Source organism: Hypomesus nipponensis, chromosome 28 (genome assembly GCF_054491055.1).
Source record: "Hypomesus nipponensis isolate SF chromosome 28, ASM5449105v1, whole genome shotgun sequence".
NCBI classification, from domain to species: domain Eukaryota; kingdom Metazoa; phylum Chordata; class Actinopteri; order Osmeriformes; family Osmeridae; genus Hypomesus; species Hypomesus nipponensis.
Window position 1 is genome coordinate 1,664,303 of NC_140388.1, and position 19,908 is coordinate 1,684,210.

Below are 19,908 nucleotides of genomic sequence, written 5' to 3' on the forward strand. Positions count from 1 at the left end.
TAAGTATATAAGTTAATAATAATAATAATAATAAGCTATATATAAGTATAGCATTTGTCTGCTATTAATAGATGTTACATAGGAAGAGTGACAAGATATGACGCAGGTGCAGGTACTAAACACCGTCCTGTGCCAGAAATGGGTGTGGGATCAACAGACACAATTGGATACTTGAGCAAGATGTTTCGTCCTTATTGACTCAAAGCATATTTCTGTCATGTGAATATGAAAAAATGTTCTTCACATATTCATTTTGAAGCGATTTTTTTTTTTAAATAATACATCATTCAGGAGGATTAACAGATGTTGTTCAATAACTTGTTTGTACAACTTGAAAACATTACCACTTTTATCTAACAGATATGTATTCCAGGCTTTTAACAATTACTTTGGTAAAAGACAATTTGCCCAGGAATTGTCCTGATGCGTCAAGCTGGACTGATGATGATAATGTGATGTCACAACACTGAAAGCCGAAAGGCATGGTATGTCATGACAATTCCACCCTGTTTTTCCCTTACATACAAACTGTCTTCTGATGTCATACAGGTGGATACCTCCTCAATAAAAGCTCAAGCTGAAGAGGACATGACACACTTGAAGAACACTGCAGGAAAGAAGAAGAGAGAGCATCTCTGAATATTGAATATTAAACTCCTTTTAATTGGTAAGTGTTTAATTGTTTTAAACTGAATATATGTTATCAGTTATCAGAAAATATGTACAATTATGATAAATTAATTAATTCATGTTGACATTTGTATTAATAATATATAAAAAGGGTATTTAGATGAATGAATGAATACAAATCCATACTGAGCTAAAAGTTTAATAATGATCACCATTCCATGCTATCTTAAACTGACATCTGAATAACTGCAATTTCAATGTTACTGGAATACAAGATGCTTGTAAAAGGTTTATGTTTGGTATTATTATGCTAAAAATACAAAGAAACATTAGACTTATGTGACTGACAATCAAATACATAACTGCCAAATGTATCTTTAATTCAATGAAGTTAAGTACACATCATTTATTTAAAATTTCAGAATCGAAGGAAACATTTGGAAAATGATTGGACATAAAATGCTTCTGCTACTTCTGATTATTAGTAAGTTATTTTTTAAAGTTCTAATAGAGTTAAACTGAGGTCAATAATTTAAGTAATTGAAAATAATGAGCATTAATCAACTTTAAATAGGTTTGGGGAGCTGTCAAACTACAACTCCTACAACAACCACAGCTGCTCTGACAACAACCACAGCTAGTGCCGCAACAACCACAGCTGTATCAGCAACAACCACAACAGCTCCAACATCAACAGCTTCTCCTCAAACAACCACAGCTGCTCCTACAACAGACACAGCTGCTCCTACAACAACCACATCTGCTCCTAGAACAACCACAGCTGCTCCTACAACAACCACAGCTGCTACTACAACAACAGATGCTCCTACAGCAGCCACTGCTGCACCTACAACAACCACAGCTGCTCCTACAACAACCACAGCTGCTCCTACAACAACCACAGCTGCTCCTACTACAGCCACAGCTGCTCCTACAACAACCACATCTGCTCCTACTACAGCCACTGCTGCGCCTACAACAACCACAGCTGCGCCTACAACAGCCACTGCTGCGCCTACAACAGCCACTGCTACTACAATAACAAGCACAGCCACAACTGGCATCAGCTACAAGTTTAGTATTCTTACAATATTTGTAGCTTTAATCATCCAAACACTTTTTTAGAATGAGTTCCTCAAAAATTGGCATGTGTTTTATAGTTGTTTATATTATTAATTAGTAATTATTTAATGTACTTATCAATTATAATGCTTTTGTAGTAGTTTTATGCAAACTCTGTATATAGGGTAACAAGTCAACCTAGAACAGTATGTCTCATTTATCTAACAACAGAGCAGGCTAAGGGCAGGCCTAGTAGGCTTGCCAAAAGTCTCAGGGCGTATCCTTCTATGGGCCTGGTCTAGGGTCCGATTAAGCAATCAGCAGATTGCTCTGTTCCCTATGATACTTCCACTGGTCAGATTGAGACGGGGAAGCAGCCGTTAGGAGGGGGGTGGAGGTTGCCCTTTATGAAATGAGTCAACATGTATTGAGGGATAGGCCTATCTGTGTATCAGGGTTCCAGGCCGATTGCCAATGAAATATTTGTATGACGTTCATGTCTTGTATAAATATCCCTCTCTGCCATGTAAGTTTTTGGGTTTGTCTCTGGAGCTGAGACAGCCTAATGAATGTATTCCAATCCTGGCACAATAAAGTAAGACCTTTGTTATAATCGACTACGACTTACAGAAATCCTTCTTGTCCACATGAACTGACCTTGGACCATAGAAAGAGCATATTGAGTCCACAACACTTTCAAAAAGCACAATGTTGCATTTATGGTATAGCATGTACCTTTCTTAGCGCAGACTGGCATTACTGTTGATGTTTCACATTTCAGGTTTTTCTAGACCCGGTGCTGTATCCTAATTTTTAACTTCACAGCAAAAATTATTAGTGTGTTTTTCAAAGAAAGGTGCAGGTCTTCTTAACCAAATGAATTCCTGTGCTCAGCTAGTTTTATTTCACTGCGACTGTCTTCTTAACAAGGAGTATTTTGTATACATTTGTTGTTTTTTCCTATTGAATGAATGTTAATTTACTATTCACTTAATAAAATGTTACTTTGCATTTAGATGTATTGGTCCTCCATCTTTCTTTCACACTCTGTGCTATGGTGAGAGCCAGGAAACTAAAGCACAAGACAGACTCCAGATTCATACAGGGTGTAATGATAATCAGGATAGGATGATTTAGTGCCATCAGCACCGCGGACAGCACCCCCAGCAGGAACAGGGGCTTGTCATTGATGGGTGATCACAACCAGAATCGGTTTTATTCGCCATAAAAGTTTGCACTGACAAAGAATTTACAGTGGCAGGAAGGTGCACATTCACCTTGTTTATTAGGCAGCCCATGTCACCGGGGTGGCACTGTCTGACCTGTTTACCCAGTTTTCTTTATACCCCCCCCCCCCAGGCCCCCAGGGTGAGTTTGTGAAGGATAATATTTTTTTCTTCACTTTTTATTAAAATATTTTTGAATCATGGAAAGTTGTCACAACATAGCTGTGGGTCATAACGACCTGAAGTCCTCACAAAAAACACACCACACAAACCTCAGGAATTAATACTTTCGCACTCCCACCACACACCTGGAATATAACAACAGTCATACGTGTGATATCCAAGACGGATTCAAGAGACCAAAGATTGTGGCTAGTCTGGGTTGTTATGTTTTGGAAACTGCAAAGGCTGCTCGAGTCTAAAACTGATTTGAGAGACCTCAGATAGATTGCGGCCAGTCTGGTTTGTTATGATTTTTTCATTTTTCATTATTTTTTTTATATATATTGGGAAACCACAAAGACTGCGGTTCGAGATACCGCTCCCTTTTCTACGGTGGCCCTGAAGTGCAAAACACAACGGCAAATAAAAACACAACGGCAAATGGTAAAACACAACGGCAAATAGTAAAACGCAACGGCAAATAGGAAAAAACAACATTAACTTCTGACGGAAAAGGTAGGGCCTATCTAGCAGAAGACGGACCCTCCCGAGTTGCGTTTTCCTATTTGCCGTTGTGTTTTCCTATTTGCCGTTGTTTTTTACTATTTGCTGTTGTTTTTTATTATTTGCCGTTGTGTTTTACTATTTGCCGTTGTGTTTTACTATTTGCCGTTGTGTTTTCCTGTTTGCCATTGTGTTTTGCACTTCAGGGCCACCGTACTTTTCCCTAGCCTAGTCTTAAACAGACCCTTGTACATTTCATTTGTACAGATGGTCTGGGATCGCTCCATTGACAAGTGTTAACTTCCTTGAAGGCAGGTACTCTGTTCAAGTTTAAAACTATTGGATCTGCCCAGAGCCACTCTGATCTGCCATAACCAATCGCTAGCGTTTGCCTTAGCCAACTCCTTCACCACTACTGTAACGGAGCTAGCTGCCGTAGCTGGAAAATCAAACTTTTCCCAAATCTCAGGGTTGAACCTCCCCACTCTCACCACTGTTGTCTCTGATGACAGCAGAATGACACCGATGTCCAGATGGAATGTTGTCCAGATTAGTGCTGGTTTAGCTGGTGGACCAGCATGATGAAGCTGATCCACCTGCATGGTCCTGCTGGATAACCATTGTAGCTCATTACTTTGTACTGATTTCTGGAGCCAGGACATACATGGGCCTTGTCAAGGAGTTATTTAAGAGAAGGAAATACATTTCCTGTAAATACAGAAATGTAAAAACATACCACTGTGTCCATTCATGGCAATTACATGGAGTTTGATTAACTGTAGTTTGGGAGGAAGATAGTACACCACTCCTCCTTCACTCGAATCAACTCATACACATCATCGGCCCAGTTAAAGCACAGGAGAATGTGAAGGAACCAAACTCCCCGTTTTCAATTACCAGTTTTGTACAAAGTCTCTTCCACTAATTCAGGCTTGGCTCTGCTACCAGCCCTGCTTCAATAAAAACAGATAATTTATTCAATCGCTGGTGTGTTACTGAACTCGTGAATAAACAAAATAAACGAAAAGAGAAAATATTCTTTAACATTACCATCTGATTGGAATTCATTTTATTATCACTATATGTGTAACAGTCTTAAAATTACTTAGCATAACATCTTATGTCTGGTGACGTAATGGTGTACTGTATGTGTGTGTATGTGTTTGTGTATGTATGTGTGTATGCGTATCTGTGTGTGTGTTTGTACTGTGTGTGTGAGTGTGTGTGTGTGTATGCTCAGATGTCTCAGCAGGCTCTGGTCCAGGAGCTGCTGTGTCCAGAGGGGGGCCATGGCCAGGCTGCAGCTGCTGAGGGCAGACTACAGCAGTGCCCAGCTCAGCCTGCAGGAGGCGCTCAACCACAGCTTCCAGGAGCCTCAAACAACCTACAGACCAGGAGCAGCTACTGACACATCATTATGGGCTCTTTGAATATGATCTTTGTATGAATGAATAATCATCATTTAAAAGTAAACCTAGACTCACTGGAGGTTGTGGGAGATGTCCATTCAGTGCTGGCAGCACACCACACGTGTTAACCAGATCAATCAAACGTTCATGTGTAACTGTCACACACAGAGTGCAGTTCTTTGGATACCAGCTATTTAAAATGGATTCCAATGTCAAAAGAATGGTAAAACGACACAGGGTGCACTACAACGACTTATTAATAATAGATCAAATTAAGTAAGAACGAGGCATAAAAAGTAAAAAGGTACCGCGGTGAACATGAAAGTCCAGGATCTCTAAAATACATCAAACACAAATCCAGATCTATGTTCTATGGATGTGAGTAGCAGAGTTCTATGGATGTGAGTAGCAGAGTTCTAAGGATGTGAGTAGCAGAGGACTAAGGATGTGAGTAGCAGAGTTCTATGGAAGTGAGTACCAGAGTTCTATGGATGTGAGTACCAGAGTTCTATGGATGTGAGTAGCAGCCGCGGGGGTTCCAGGGTCCGTCCTGCTGCTCTACTGCAGCCTCTGCTGCTCCTCCCTGGACCCGCTGCGGGCGCTGAGAGAGAAGGGAGCATCTTTAGTCATGGTCCACCTGCACACAGGGCTCCTTCACACCTCTTCCACTCTTGCTCTTTCAGTCTCTATCCTCTTCTTATCTGTGTTGGTCGGTGTTGATCAGATCTTTGCTCGACCTCCCGTCCTCCGTTTCCCGTCCGGGGGCTTGTCCTCTTTCTTTCTCTTCTGTTCCTTTCCTCCCTCTCTCCCCCTCCTTCCCCCACCTCCTCCATATTGGTTGCGCAGCCCCTCCTTCCTCTCTCTCTCCTCCGTTCTGTGAACAAGTCACCCTTGTTAATCCCCGTCTCTTCTCGTCTCTCTCCTTTTAACACCATCTCGTGGCAGCTGTGGGGTGGGCTCCAATTTACTCTGGCTGTTGACAAATCGCCTCGATCCAATTTAAAACATAGCAAAGCTCTACACATGACTACAAACACAACAACTCAATAGTAGGGGATAATCATTGTTTTGCTGTAAATGAAACCCATCTGTTTGTATCTGTCCATTTGTAGTATGAGAAGGCTAAAAGGACATATTTAGGTGTCTGCAAGGTGTCTTTTCTCACCTCCCTGAGAGCCCTGAATATCCCAGACCTGCTCAACAAAGGAGCTGACCTGATGTCACAGGGACAATCCACCTCAGACCCCCTCAGACCCCCTAAGAGAGCATCAGCACCCTGATGGGACCTGTCCATGGTGCTGGAGGCTCTGTGTAAGCACAGACAACACAGGGTCTAGTTATGGAAGACTGTTTGAACCATTTGACACTGCAACCCTGCTTCGTTTCTCTCAAGACTCGCTCTGACTACGGCTAATAGAGTGAGAGACTTGTGCGCCTTGTCTGATAATCTCGGGTTGTTGCGGCATAACCTAACCTTTGTGCTCAAGGGTCTTTAAACATACTGAGGAGACTGTCATACTGCTGTAGGAAGTCCTATAAAGGATCTATAAGGCAAGTTTTTGTACTCTTTTTGTTCTCTGTCTCTCTCTCTTTCCCACCCCCATTCTCTCTCTCTTCCTCTCTCTTCTCTCTCTCCCTTTCTCCTTCCTTACCTCTGTCTCTTTTCTTCTCTCCATCTTTTACTTTCTCCCAATAGCTACTTTAAATGTCAAGTGTTTCGCTGGCATGTGTGGATATATAATTGGAAAGAAGCCTGTGACAAAGTGGGTGAGAATGCTCCTCTTCTCACCACATGGGTTAGGGTAAGAGGTCACCACTGTACCATGTGTGTTCTTGTTCCTAGGATTTACCTGTGCTATTTTAACAGTGCTTCAATTAATATCTCTGTTTGTTTGTGTCAGCATTTGGTTATAGCTTGCACACATACATACATGCATACCTACGTTCATAGTTATACACATATGGTTGACAGAGTCTATAGTCTGAGGTCCCGTCTCTCCTCCTTACCTGCCCTATCTTTCCTCCTCACCTCCTTATATCTCCCCTCCTCCCTTCCTCCTCCCCTCCAGCCTTTCTCCCCTCATGTTAGGCCATGCATATACCCTTACAGAAGTAAGTTCTAGTAATGACACTCCAAACAGAGAGGGGTGTATGTTTGGAATTGTTAATTATACCTAATGTATATACACCCCCTTAAGTAAAGCTTAAAATAAAACATAATCTATTTCCTTGTTTGTTCAATAATTACTGTCTCTTTCCCCATCATTCTTATAAGTCAGGGACCTACAAATCTTGGCAGCACCTAACATTTCTACTGGAAGCGTCAAGTTCCAAACCACTGCATTTCCTCATACATTAAATGGTTTCTCCAGAACAGAGGCTGACAGACAGATAGAACATCAGCCATGAGCAGGAATGATGGGTGTAGTTGAGGAGTGAGGGCCTGTTGTCAGAAAGAAGAGCTTTATTTCCCTTTTCTACATAGGTAATACATTCCATCAGTTACAAAAAGATAAGAGGATAGCATTGTAAACATTTAAGAATTTATATATGAAGCAAGTCCAAGGCTTTTCTACTTTCTGCCAAAGCTCACAATGAATGTCACAGACATTAATTATCTTTAATTATCTCTCTGCCTCCTTCCCCCCCCTCTCTCTCTCTACCTCCCTCTCTCTCTCATACTCTTCTTTCTATCTTCTTTCCTTCTATTTGTTTCTCTCTTCCTTTCTCTCCCCCCTTTTCTCAATCCCTTTCTGTCTACTTTTCTCCCCACTTTCTCTCTCTGTGTATTGTCTCTCTATCTCTCTCTCCCCTCTCTCCCTGTCTATTTTTCTCACTCCCTCTTTCTCTCTTTCTTTCTGCCCTTCTCTCTCTCCCTCTATTTCTCTTTTTCTCAATTTCTCTGTCTTCCTCCCCCTTTTTCTCTTCCTCTCTCTCTCTCTCTCTCTCTCTCTCTCTCTCTTTTGTCTCTCCCCTGCTGTAAGGGAGCCCTGGAGACAGTGTAACCCCCCTCAGTCTCACCATGTGTCCATCTCTGGGTTTTCTTTGCCCCAGAGGTTTATGTCAGACATAACACTCTCTGGTACCTGAACAGGTTAGACTAGCTCTGTCTTCTGTTACGGGGAGAGACAAGTTCACAACAACTACATTTCCTCATTCATGACATGGTTTCTACACAACAGAGACTGACAGACTGGTAGACATCAAATATGGACAGGGATCATGTGAACAGTTGAGTAGTGACTGGCTGGTTCTCAGAAATAAGAGATTTATATCAGTTTTTTTCATAAATGTAATATGTCAGTTGTAAACATCACTTCCAAAAAGAGAAGGTAATAATTTTGTAAACATTTAATAATTTATATATGAAGCTCATCTAAATAAAACTAGTGGCATCTTCTAAGTTAGAGGCTTTAGTCTTCTTGGAGAACCTTACAAAAAATGTCACAGAGTTTGTCTTTATCTCTCTGTCTCTAATTCTCTCTACCTCCCTCCCAATCTTGTCCTCTTCTTTCTCGTTCCCTAACCCTCCCTCCTATTTATCTCTCTCCCCTCTTTTCTCAATCAATCCCTTTCTTGGTCTTCTTTCTGTCTCTTTGTGTATTTCTCTTTTTCCCTCCTATTCTTCATTGTATCTCTCTTTTTCTTTCCTCACTCTTTCTCTGCCTTCCTCTCTGTCTCTTCCCTCCTTCTCTCTTTCCCCTTCTCCTGTCTTTCTCTGTCTTCCTCTCTCCTTCTTCCTCTGTCTTTCTTTCTCTCTGCAGAACCTAGTCCTCCATCTCCTCTCTATCTTGTTCTGTAGTACAGTGTTGTCTTCTATTCAGGTTCCACGTCCTACTTTGTTCAGGCAGCATCACACACTCTAGCCAGCCAATGTTAGCAGCTAACCCTATTTCTCCTCATCTCCTCCCTCGTCCTCCTCTATCCTCTCCTCTCTTCCCCATCTCCTCCTCCCTCCTCCTTTCGCCCCACTTTTTTGGGGCATGCATGCACCCTTACAGAAGTAAGTTCCAGCAATGAGAATCCAAACAGGATCAACTGGTCCAAACACAAGTGTGTGTGGGTGATTGTATGTGGGTGTGACACATTCAAATATGTACTGTATGTTAGTGTACGTTACTGTCAGACACACACAGAACCAGATGGAGCACAGAGAGGAGGCTGATGGTGAAACCAGAGTTTTATAAAGGTCAGTAGAATGGTGTTTATTCACATTTTGGAGAGTGGATGATTTACTGTCAGTCCAGAATAGTTTATGATTAAGTAAATTAGCATCCCTAACCCTGGTCTGATGTCTTATCCTTTCAAATACTGCAGGTGTGTTTGTTTGACAGCATAGATCCTAGGCTGTACAATATAACATTGTTTCATGTCCATTAAACATGTCTGTGTGTCTGTAAATGAGATCTTAGGCTAATGTGTGTTAGCAACACTGTCTAAACAGTCAGTGGTTAAGGAGCTCCCACCTGTGCTGATTGAAAGGAAGGGGATGTACTGTGTTATCAGTTAACAGTGGCCAGGGAAGGAGACAGGCAGTGACATTTGACAACACTGTACATGTCTAATATAGGGTTTAAATAATATTGGATTTTTGTATCATATTTATATCTAGTCCTAACAGATGTTGATTGTGGGTCAAAGAGCTGGCTAGCCCATGACAACCCAGGATGACATAAACTCAAAAACTTCAATACACCATCTAGTGTAAACTGTTCATCTGTGCTTAGGTGGATCTTTAATTTGCCCTGTGCAAGAGTATCCTGAGCATTAGAGAGACCCTGATCAGAGACAGGAGAGAGAGAGAGGAGGGTTCTGGCAGGGCAGGTGATCAGAGACAGGACAGAGAGAGGAGGGTTCTGGCAGGGCAGGTGATCAGAGACAGGACAGAGAGAGGAGGGTTCTGGCAGGGCAGGTGATCAGAGACAGGGCAGAGAGAGGAGGGTTCTGGCAGGGCAGGTGATCAGAGACAGGGCAGAGAGAAGAAAGGTTCTGGCAGGGCAGGTGATCAGAGACAAGACAGAGAGAGGAGGGTTCTGGCAGGGCAGGTGATCAGAGACAGGGCAGAGAGAAGAAAGGTTCTGGCAGGGCAGGTGATCAGAGACAGGGCAGAGAGAGGAGGGTTCTGGCAGGGCAGGTGATGTAGGTTTCACACCCACGGCCGTGCCCCAGCTTGTGTTCATGTTTATACAGTTAGGTCCATAAATATTTGGACATTGACACAATTTTCATCATTTTGGCTCTGTATACCACCACAATGGAATTGAAATGAAACAGTGAAGATGTGCTTTAAGTGCAGACTTTCAGCTTTAATTTGAGGGTATTTAAATCCAAATCAGGTGAACGGTGTAGGAATTACAACACATTTTATATGTGCCCCCCCCCTTTTTTGAGGGACCAAAATCAATTGGACAAACTAACTTAATCATAAATCTAATTGTCACTTTTAATACTTGGTTGCAAATCCTTTGCAGTCAATGACAGCCTGAAGTCTGGAACCCATAGACATCAGACACTGGGTTTCGTTCCTGGTGATGCTCTGCCAGGCCTCTACTGCAACTGTCTTCAGTTCCTGCTTGTTCTTGGGGCATTTTCCCTTCAGTTTTGTTTTTAGCAAGTGAAATGCATGCTCAATTGGATTTAGGTCAGGTGACTGACTTGGCCATTGCAGAACATTCCACTTATTTGCCCTAAAAAACTCTTAGGTTGCTTTCGCAATATGCTTCGGGTCATTGTCCATCTGCACTGTGAAGCGCCGTCCTATGAGTTCTGAAGCATTTGGCTGAATCTAAGCAGATAATATTGCCAGAAACACTTCAGAATTCATCCTACTGCTTTTGTCAGCAGTCACATCATCGATAAATACAAGGGAACTAGTTCCATTGGCAGCCATACATGCCCACGCCATAACACTACCTCCACCATTCTTCACTGATGGGGTGGTATGCTTTGGATCATGAGCAGTTCCTTCCCTCCTCCATACTCTTCTCTTCCCATCATTCTGGTACAAGTTGATCTTGGTCTCATCTGTCCATCGGATGTTGTCCCAGAACTGTACAGGCTCTTTTAGATGTTTTTTGGCAAACTCTAATCTGGTCTTCCTGTTTTTGAGACTCACCAATGGTTTACATCTTGTGGTGAACCCTCTGTAATTACTCTGGTGAAGTCTTCTCTTATTTGTTGACTTTGACACAGATACGCCTACCTCCTGGAGAGTGTTCTTGATCTGGCCAACTGTTGTGAAGGGGTTTTTTTTCACCAGGGAAAGAATTCTTCTGTCATCGACCTCAGTTGTTTTCCGTGGTCTTCCGGGTCTTTCGGTGTTTCTGAGCTCACCAGTGCGTTCTTTCTTTTTAAGAATGTACCAAACAGTTGATTTGGCCACACCTAATATTTTTGCTATCTCTCTGATAGGTTTGTTTTGATTTTTCAGCCTAACGATGGCTTGCTTTACTGATGGTGACAGCTCTTTGGACTTCATATTGAGAGTTGACAGCAACAGATTTCAAATACAAATACCATACTTGAAATGAACTCTGGGCCTTTTATCTGCTCCTTGTCAATGAAATAACGAACTCCCTTTATGAGGGAATAACATACACCTGGCCATGGAACAGCTGAGCAGCCCAATTACTTTTGGTCCCTTAAAAAAGGGGGGGGGGGGCACATATCAAATGTGTTGTAATTCCTACACCGTTCACCTGATTTGGATGTAAATACCCTGAAATTAAAGCTGAAAGGGCACTTAAAGCACATCTTGATTGTTTCATTTCAAATCCATTGTGTTGGTATACAGAGCCAAAATGATGAAAATTGTGTCAATGTCCAAATATTTATGGACCTGACTGTATGTGCCCTAGTGTTTCCCTGTGGTCTCTGTGTAATTACCCGCACCCGTTTCTTGCTAAGAGTCTGTGTGAGGTTTGGAGTTTGCTTGTTTGTTGTAGTTTGTTTCACCTGTGTCTAGTTTGGTCGAGTGTGTATTTATGGTTCCTCCCCTGGTCAGTCTTTGTCACTTCCTTGTTGTTTTGTGTACATCGTGTTATGTACGTGCTGGTGTCCAGAGACAAGTTGCTGGTCTCTCTACTCACTGAGCAGCCCAGTCTCTCTGGGGAAACATCACGTTTCTGACAGATGCAAGTCTGCACGTGATGTCACTGAGGGACTCAAAAGGCCTTAATACTGGATGTGAAAAGATCCATGTATCAACCTAGTAATCCGTGTTTTAGAATTATACTAAGCAACCAACAAAACATTAGTGTGTTTCAGGGCGCTGCCTCTAAAATAAGTCTACCTGGGGAGAGAGGGGAAGGGGGGCGCTGCCTCTAAAATGAATCTCTCTGGGGAACATGACATGGACAACAAAGCTAAGAGGTAAGATGAGAATCCATAACTGTTCATATTCTCCATCTCAGAGTTCAGCAGTGATATTATGACAAATATCATTAGTCAGAATAAATGAGAGACTGAATGTCTGTCTCTGTTGTGTTGAAGACCAATCCAGCAGGAGAGACCAGCCTCACCTGTACCCAGCTGTGTGTCCATGAAGAGTGACAGGTCTGTGGGTCGACCAATCCATCTCAGAGAAGAATATCGGATCTTTGAACCAAAGTATGAAACATGACGTTCTACTGTAAAGATTTACTTGACGGGAGAATGTGCGGGCCGTCACGGAAACTTTTGAGCAGACGTGAGAATGTGCGGACCGTCCTTAAAGTCTTATCGGGCTCTGTAACGTGGCGAATTCGAACTGAAAAGTGCCGAAACTCACCACATATTACAGAATAAAGTTTCCACTACTACTTTTATGATGTTGACTATTAAAAAAACATAAAAATAAAAGTGTGATCATTAATGTGAATGATCACTTCAAAATTACAAAACCCAAAACGGGAAATGATATAGGCCTTCTGTTTAATCCGCCACCACTTAAACATTTCTGTTAAACTTGAGGGTGTCACACAAACGACAAAATCATTCAGGAAATGCATGTCACGCTAACCCTATAGCTGCCATACTGTTACGATGCGCCATCACTTGTTTCTTCATTTAAAGTTTTACATCGGACCATTTCTTCTTACAGTATTTTCTGCCATGGTCCGGTTCACTGAACCCACAGCATTTATGGCCCTATAATAATAATAATTGTATTTGTATTGCACTTTACATTTAGCTAAATCTCAAAGTGATACAGGTTAAAAACAAGAACGGGCGCAAATAGTGACAGTTTTCCACTCCGCCGACTTTCTTTTGTCGCTAATACCTGATGAAAGGCCGCCAAACAGGACCTCCACACTCGGTTGTGAGAACCTCGATCTCACAGTCACCATATTTCTTCAAATAAATGCAGCGTAGTTTAACATTCATTTTTGGTGCAGCGTTTATTTGAAGGCGGCATTTATTCGAAGACATTCGGTAATTCAGACAAGGAAATGACCTCAGGAGTACATTTAAAGTCCATCTTTATATTGATTTATGGGAGGAGGCAAGGCGGGGTCAGTGGCTCGTTCACCTGGGTCAGTCTAATGTTGATTGTGATTTTAAAAGGAAAGGTGCGCAGGACCTGGCGTACGACCGGTTTTATACGTGTGAATATTTCTGTGCGTAGGTACTTTTCGAGTTTTTTTCCAGATTCAGTGATGGAGGAGGGCCTTCTAATGAGGAAGGGTATCTACTGACCTCTGCTGGTGTTCAGTGATATGTGATGAAGACAGTGGAGGTAATGTCCTCTGTTGTCACCTCTGCTAGTGTTCAGTGGTATGTGATGTAATAATTTGCTTCTGACATTCCTACTAACTATTCCAAGTGTTTGTCATTCTTGTGAGGAAGGGTATGTACTGAAGTCTAGAAGTCATAGCCTGGCTGATGTTCAGACCATGTGGTAGAGGTACAGAGTGACAGCCAGCTGTTGCTTAACATGATGTCATTAACATGTGTACTGTAAGTGGTGCAAGTCTTCTCTAGTTATCTCTGGTCTTAACCACTAGACCACCATCAGGCACATCAACCCCTGACCTCCTTGTTGTGTTTGATCGGTGAGAGACAGGACCACTGTGCTGCTTCAGGGTTTACCAGGGTTATTTTGTACTTTAATTCAGTTTCTTCACATTACGTAACTTTATTCTGTGCTAGTTGCACAGTCTAGCTAGCTCACCCAGCACACGATTGACATTCAACGCTGAAATGCTGGCTGGCAGCCACTCGCTATCCATACAGTGAATGTGTAGTGGCAAGTCATAATCTAGCGATTGATTTGCAGAAATTTTTAGTAATATAATAAAAGGTTACACATGTCTACATTTATGTCTGATGCATCTTTTTTTCCAGCCGGCACAAGACCCGTTACATAGAGTGCCGGTGGCATTTAATCTTTCACTCGGCCTTGAAAAAGATAACCCATTGTGTGCTGTAGATAAGATCATTTCAGATCTAGAAAGCGTATCGGATTTTTGCTTGTGTGTGAAAGTTGTATTTGTCTGCACATTTGCCATGACATTATACGAACTACAACAGTGATTTAAGAGAACTACATCTCTGAATTAATCTGTCTGACACGCCCCTGAGGGTGGGGCACTGTGGAAGGCCAGCGGTGCAGAGCGGTAAAAAATGCTGCAGTGTGAACGCACCGTTAAACTCCTGGGTGGAGGAGTGCTGCAGTGTCTAAAGCAGGCTGCTAGCAAACATGCACCCCTGTATCAGACATGGGCATTGGTTTAGGGGGGACGCTAGGTAGGCTACTAGTCCCCACCAATATTTTAAGATGACAAAATTGTCCCCACCAATATTTTAGCGAACTCCTTTGTGCTGCTATTTGGATTGATTCCGACGGCCACAACGTGACAGTACAAGAAATTCAAAATGTTTTGTGGTCTGGAGAACGTTCTGGTGTGAGCAGCTTGAAATGTAGCGTTTCTGCAAATGTTGTCGTATTTGTGCTAATGCTGCGGTGTTCTCAGCTAATGCTGCTGTGTTCTCGGCTAGTTCTGCGGTGTTCTCGGCTAATGCTGTTGTGTTCTCGGCAAATGCTGTTGTGTTCTCGGCTGATGTTGGTGGTGTGAACCAATGCCGTTCTGTTGTCACTTAATGTTGTGGTGTTGTAAGTAGGTGATTGTTTTTTGAAATGTAGCGTTTTTATACAGGGGTGCAAACTCATCAGGGATGAAAAAGGTGACAAGGATCCGAACCCCCTCGGGGGTCCGGGGCATGCTCCTCGGGATATATATATATATAAATATATATTTCAGTCAAGACACTCACGTGATTGATTTCACCATTTATTCATACACATGACAAATGGTTTCACATTGGCGGAATGGATGTACATGGGGAAGCGCTCCCTGCCTTCACTGCAGCATGCATGACATGAGGCAGGGAGCAACGAGTTCAATCCCCCACAGGACAGACAGACCACATGGTGGTGAAGGGGATGGTGGTGGGTGGCAGCAGCGCAAAACACAAGGGGGCGAGGACGCGTGTGCGTGCATGTGTGCGACTTTATAGCGCCGCCTATCAAGCTAAGCCTATGGGCTGAGAACACGGCGATGGGTGATATGGCGCGCGCTGCCCGAGTTCCATGCCTGAACTAGCTCCGCTTATATATATATATATATATATATATATATATATATATATATATATATATATATGCATAGTCAGTGAACACTCTGAAATGAATTTGAGGATTATGGGTCACATGACCAAAAAGCTATTGAAGTATGAAGGTTTATTTTGAATAAAGAATACATTTTTAATAACTTGAGATGAAAATGAACAAAATAAAGGCTTTGCAGCATGAATGCATACATCTTCAACAGTTTAACATTGTTTTGACGCTCCTAGTTCATGTTGTTGAGAAGCTATTGACTTTTGAAACGTGTAATTTGTTGATGGTCCCTAAAAATACGCGTTGTTTAGGCAGCCGAAAGCATTGGCTAAGCGGCCGGTGTTACGTCCCAACTGGTTCCCAATTTAACTGGTTCCCCAGCTGTGCGTGCACCTATCAGATATGTAGTGAGGAACCTAAAATTGGCGCAGCACATGCTTACTGTTAGGCCAAGGGACATCTAAACATAAAAAATCGGTGTGAGGGGTTATTTTAGGGAAGCTCTTAAGAGAGCTCTAATGGCGTGAATGGCTGTAATGTAGTGCTTACTACATTTGTTCAGAATATACAATTATGAAATGAATTGATTTCAAAAGATATAGCGAAGAAACACTCAGCCATAGGCTACACAAATCGCATAGGAAACGAATGTTTCCATGTTGTGTTACGCGTATTTTGATCGTATTGTCTGGGTTAGCAGAGAAATCCCAAACGATTTTGCTGGAGTTTGAGAGATGGTATAGACCCGCGGTGTAAATCAACTGACTGGTGCGTACGTGTTTTTGCTCTAGTGCGATCGAATCCTAGCCTGGCTGCCAGCCCAACTTCTCCCCGCCCACCAAAAAATGTATTCGGGAAGTTGGGTCTGGAGGGTCTCGTATTGGGAACAACTACAGAAAACCAGAATCTGGGCGTACCAATGAAATTGCCAGGCTCGGGCTTTATACGATGATAGACAGATGATCAACAGTAACGTAATCACCCACGTCACAAAAGAGCGCTTAAGTTGAATTCGTTTTGAACCAACAACATATTATGTTGCTCTGATTGGTTGTAGGTCTATCCAATTGAGCGAAGAGGCATTTGTTTTCCAGGCATTTGCTGCAGCAAATATGAGATCCGACTTGAAAATCGCTAGTAATATGTTTGTGAATTTGTGACGAATCTGGTGATAGAGGCAGACTGATAGGTGCACGCACAGCTGGGGAACCAGTTAAATTGGGAACCAGTTGGAATGTAACACCGGTCGTGGCGGTGCTAACACCGGTTAAAATAACACAATACTGGGCGTCCAAATGTCTGTTGAATATCAAACTTCAAACCAACTTTACCACAGTCATTCACCAGCCTAAAATACAATCAAATAATCTCTGTCCATGACTGCACCTTTAGCTTGCCCTGGGTAGCCTATGTGTGCCCCACACAGGTAGCCTATAGCAGAACTGCCCGCAATATAGTTAGGCTACGTTGTTATCCCCAAAATAGCATTTTGGATGTCTGGGGCTCTGGGAGTTACAGACCCAAAGACTCTAAATAAAAAGCGTGCGTGTCATGTTGACATTGGTTGGCCAACAAGCTTGAAAAAAAATATTCATGACAGCTTGCTTTCGCAGGTTAGGCTACTACATTTCATTCATCAGACAATAACACTAAACCATCTGGCCATGAAACATGTGATCAGAGTCCACATGCATCTTAAAGCACCTAAATACCTCAACGGATTCTGATGCCAAACACATCTTTAGCTGCAAAATTGTATTTTTTCAAACGTATGGTTTCAAATGACCGATTACTCAGACAGCTAGTGTCCAACAGGAAACCCCCTAATGGAAAGGAACAAATCAGTGCATTTAGTGGTATACAATATAGTCTACGTCGTTTCACTCTTAAACAGTGTGTCTGTGTGTATGCATGAATGGAGACAGTTCAGTATTTTAGTCTTAGATATTTAGCCCATGTGTTTCATGTGTTTATTGTAATGTAATCTCTTGTCCACAGAGATCAACAGAAGTCAGACCAGAGTCACCATGAGGACTTGTCCTCCATATTTACAGTGAGTTTTGTGTTCATTTAAATTACAAACAAGACATAATCATTTTAATCCGATTGTACTACTGTGTACAGAATTCCTGGTTCCTCTGATATCTTCCCTCCCTGTTTCAGGTGCTTGAGGAGACTGTCATCAGGTTTGTGAAGGAAGAGCTGAAGATGATGAAGAGGATTCTGAGTTCAGATTTTTCAGAAGGCTTAGAGAGTCAGAGGGAAGACCAGGAAGTGGTGGACCCTGAATATCAGAAGCAGGAGAGCAGTGCCAGAGAGGGAGCTCTGAAGATCACACTGCACGTCCTGAGGAACATGAACCAGAAGGAGCTGGCTGACACTCTGGAGAAAAGTAAGAGACTCCATATTTAGTCTTAGTTGACCGACGGATGGTTTATGATGAAGATACAGGTTAAGAGAATCAGAGTAACTTTCAACTGGCAAAGTGCAATGATGGAAAATCAATGTTTATGTATAAGCCATATTTAGAATAGGAACAACTATTCTGAACTGTTAAGTAACTTTCTCTTGTAAACTAAAGCCCTGTTAAGAATAACATCTGTTTGGTCATTCAGGAGAGCTTTCTCATCATAAACTCTCACGTTAACTCAAATTTAAACTGAAGACGAAGTTTCAGACTGTCTTTGAGGGCATAGCTCAACAAGGAAACCTACCTCTACTCAATAAGATCTACACAGATGTCTACATCACAGAGGGTGAGAATGCAGAGGTCAATAAAGAACATGAGGTGAGACAGATTGAGACAGCATCCAGGAAATCAGCAAGACCAGGGACAGCCATCACATGCAACAACATCTTTAAACCCTCAGCTGGACGAGACACACCTATCAGAATAGTTCTGACAAAAGGAGTTGCTCTGGTTAGACTTTTTGTCCCGACTTGAGACGGTGCCGAGGCTAGGTCACTGTGACGTAGCCATCAAAGTACCGTGAGATCGATTCGAGAACTTTCGACATTCGAGCGAATTTTCTCAAGAGCAACTGCACAGCTATTTCATGATTGGCCAGACTCACACACGACAACTTTGACGCGTGTTTTGTACTTATTCTGACACCTTCAGTTCTGCCAATGCTCAAATCCGGACCAAACTGTTTAATTGAATAAAAAATTTGTTGAATAAAGGGTTTTAGTCCGCCTCTTCACTAACGGAAAGACTAAGTTTAATTATAAATAAAGTAAAGTAAGCAAACAGCGCTTAATCGGCCTTGACTGACGTCAACGCAGCAAACCACGATAAGCTGGAACGTCCGACTTCACAGAGCTGTTTTTAACTCCTCCCCGACTGCAAGCGGCTACTCTCACCGGTCGTTTCATGCAGCCGCAGTCCATGTCAAACGCACCTATTGTCTTCACCTGTCTCGTTCTCGTTAGCGTCATTGTGTCCACCTGTGTGTCGTTTGGTTCGTGTATTTAGGTTCCTGTTTTGTGTCCAGTCTTTGACTTGTCCTACTACCTGTGTTGTGTGAGTACCCTTTCTGTGTCCCTGGCGTTTTCGATAATAAACCCCTTTTGTTTTCGACATGGCTGCGTATTCTCGTGCATTTGGGTCCTACCCCACCTCACACCCTGACAAAAGTAACCTCTGAGCTAGCCTGCTCCGTGTCAGGCTTATGGTCAAGGTAAATTAAGATGTGTTGCAAATCATGTCAAACAGGCAGAAACTGAGTCACTAGACAGTTCCGTCAATTGAATTCCAGCGTGGAAAGCACTTCTGTTCTGTCCGTGTTCGGAAACGTAAGTTCAGACTTTTCATCTCACAATATGACCCAGCATGAATGGATTTACGTGTTTACTTCATCTCCAAAGAATGCATTAATTTAAATAAAAAAGTTAAATAATGTAACTTTAACGTTTTTCAAAAGTCATGGTTAATTGACATAAAATAAGGCCTAAACTGAGCAATGGGTCTTGACAAGTTCAAACCGATGATGGTGTATCCGTTCTTTGACAACCCTGTGGATGAAGGTGCTCAGGTTATACAAAGAGCGTTTATACCACCAGCCCCACGGATCTTCAGAGACAGTAATGCTTCACTGACCAGTATTTGTGGAAGAGGTATAGGTGCAGCAGGCCCAGCGTAGTTAACTATCGATTTTATTCTCATTACTAAAAAATATATATAGAAAACACTTTAGCCTTCAGTGGACGCATACGTGAACATTTCCTGTAAGAAGATAAACTGTCTCTGGATAAAGCCATACAGATTGCTAATCAAGTGGAATCAGCTGCACGCAATGCAAGTGAACTCTCAAAC

General features: G+C 42.3%; 2 protein-coding genes and 1 long non-coding RNA gene across 3 annotated transcripts in view; all 3 read left to right on the forward strand.

Annotated features, from left to right (window-relative positions):
* The first annotated feature begins 598 nt into the window (after positions 1-598).
* LOC146219446 (uncharacterized) lies at positions 599-2,309 on the forward strand. The gene is made up of 3 exons (XR_014751068.1): positions 599-667; positions 1,053-1,114; positions 1,205-2,309. It is a non-coding gene; the product is annotated as an uncharacterized LOC146219446 (long non-coding RNA).
* Positions 2,310-9,119: 6,810 nt separating this feature from the next.
* Positions 9,120-18,775, forward strand: LOC146219447 (uncharacterized). Its single transcript, XM_084694363.1, has 6 exons — positions 9,120-9,182; positions 12,250-12,364; positions 12,485-12,601; positions 17,592-17,646; positions 17,757-17,985; positions 18,209-18,775. Exons 2-6 carry the CDS (start codon positions 12,321-12,323, stop codon positions 18,238-18,240), a joined length of 477 nt encoding a protein of 158 aa, XP_084550489.1. The 5' UTR covers positions 9,120-9,182; positions 12,250-12,320; the 3' UTR covers positions 18,241-18,775.
* Positions 18,776-19,555: 780 nt separating this feature from the next.
* Positions 19,556-19,908, forward strand: part of LOC146219448 (stonustoxin subunit beta-like) — a 33,044-nt gene continuing 32,691 nt past the window's right edge. The window contains exon 1 of the mRNA XM_084695247.1: positions 19,556-19,619. Coding sequence (XP_084551373.1) covers positions 19,556-19,619 — 64 coding nt within the window. The remainder of the gene's footprint in view (positions 19,620-19,908) is intronic.

Excerpts from the sequence above, each read along its gene's own strand:
- LOC146219447 (XM_084694363.1), top strand. The coding sequence starts at position 12,321 with ATGAATCTCTCTGGGGAACATGACATGGACAACAAAGCTAAGAG. Across the intron at positions 17,647-17,756 it reads ACTTGTCCTCCATATTTACA|GTGCTTGAGGAGACTGTCAT; the intron begins GTGAGTTTTGTG and ends TCCCTGTTTCAG. Across the intron at positions 17,986-18,208 it reads GGCTGACACTCTGGAGAAAA|GAGAGCTTTCTCATCATAAA; the intron begins GTAAGAGACTCC and ends TTGGTCATTCAG.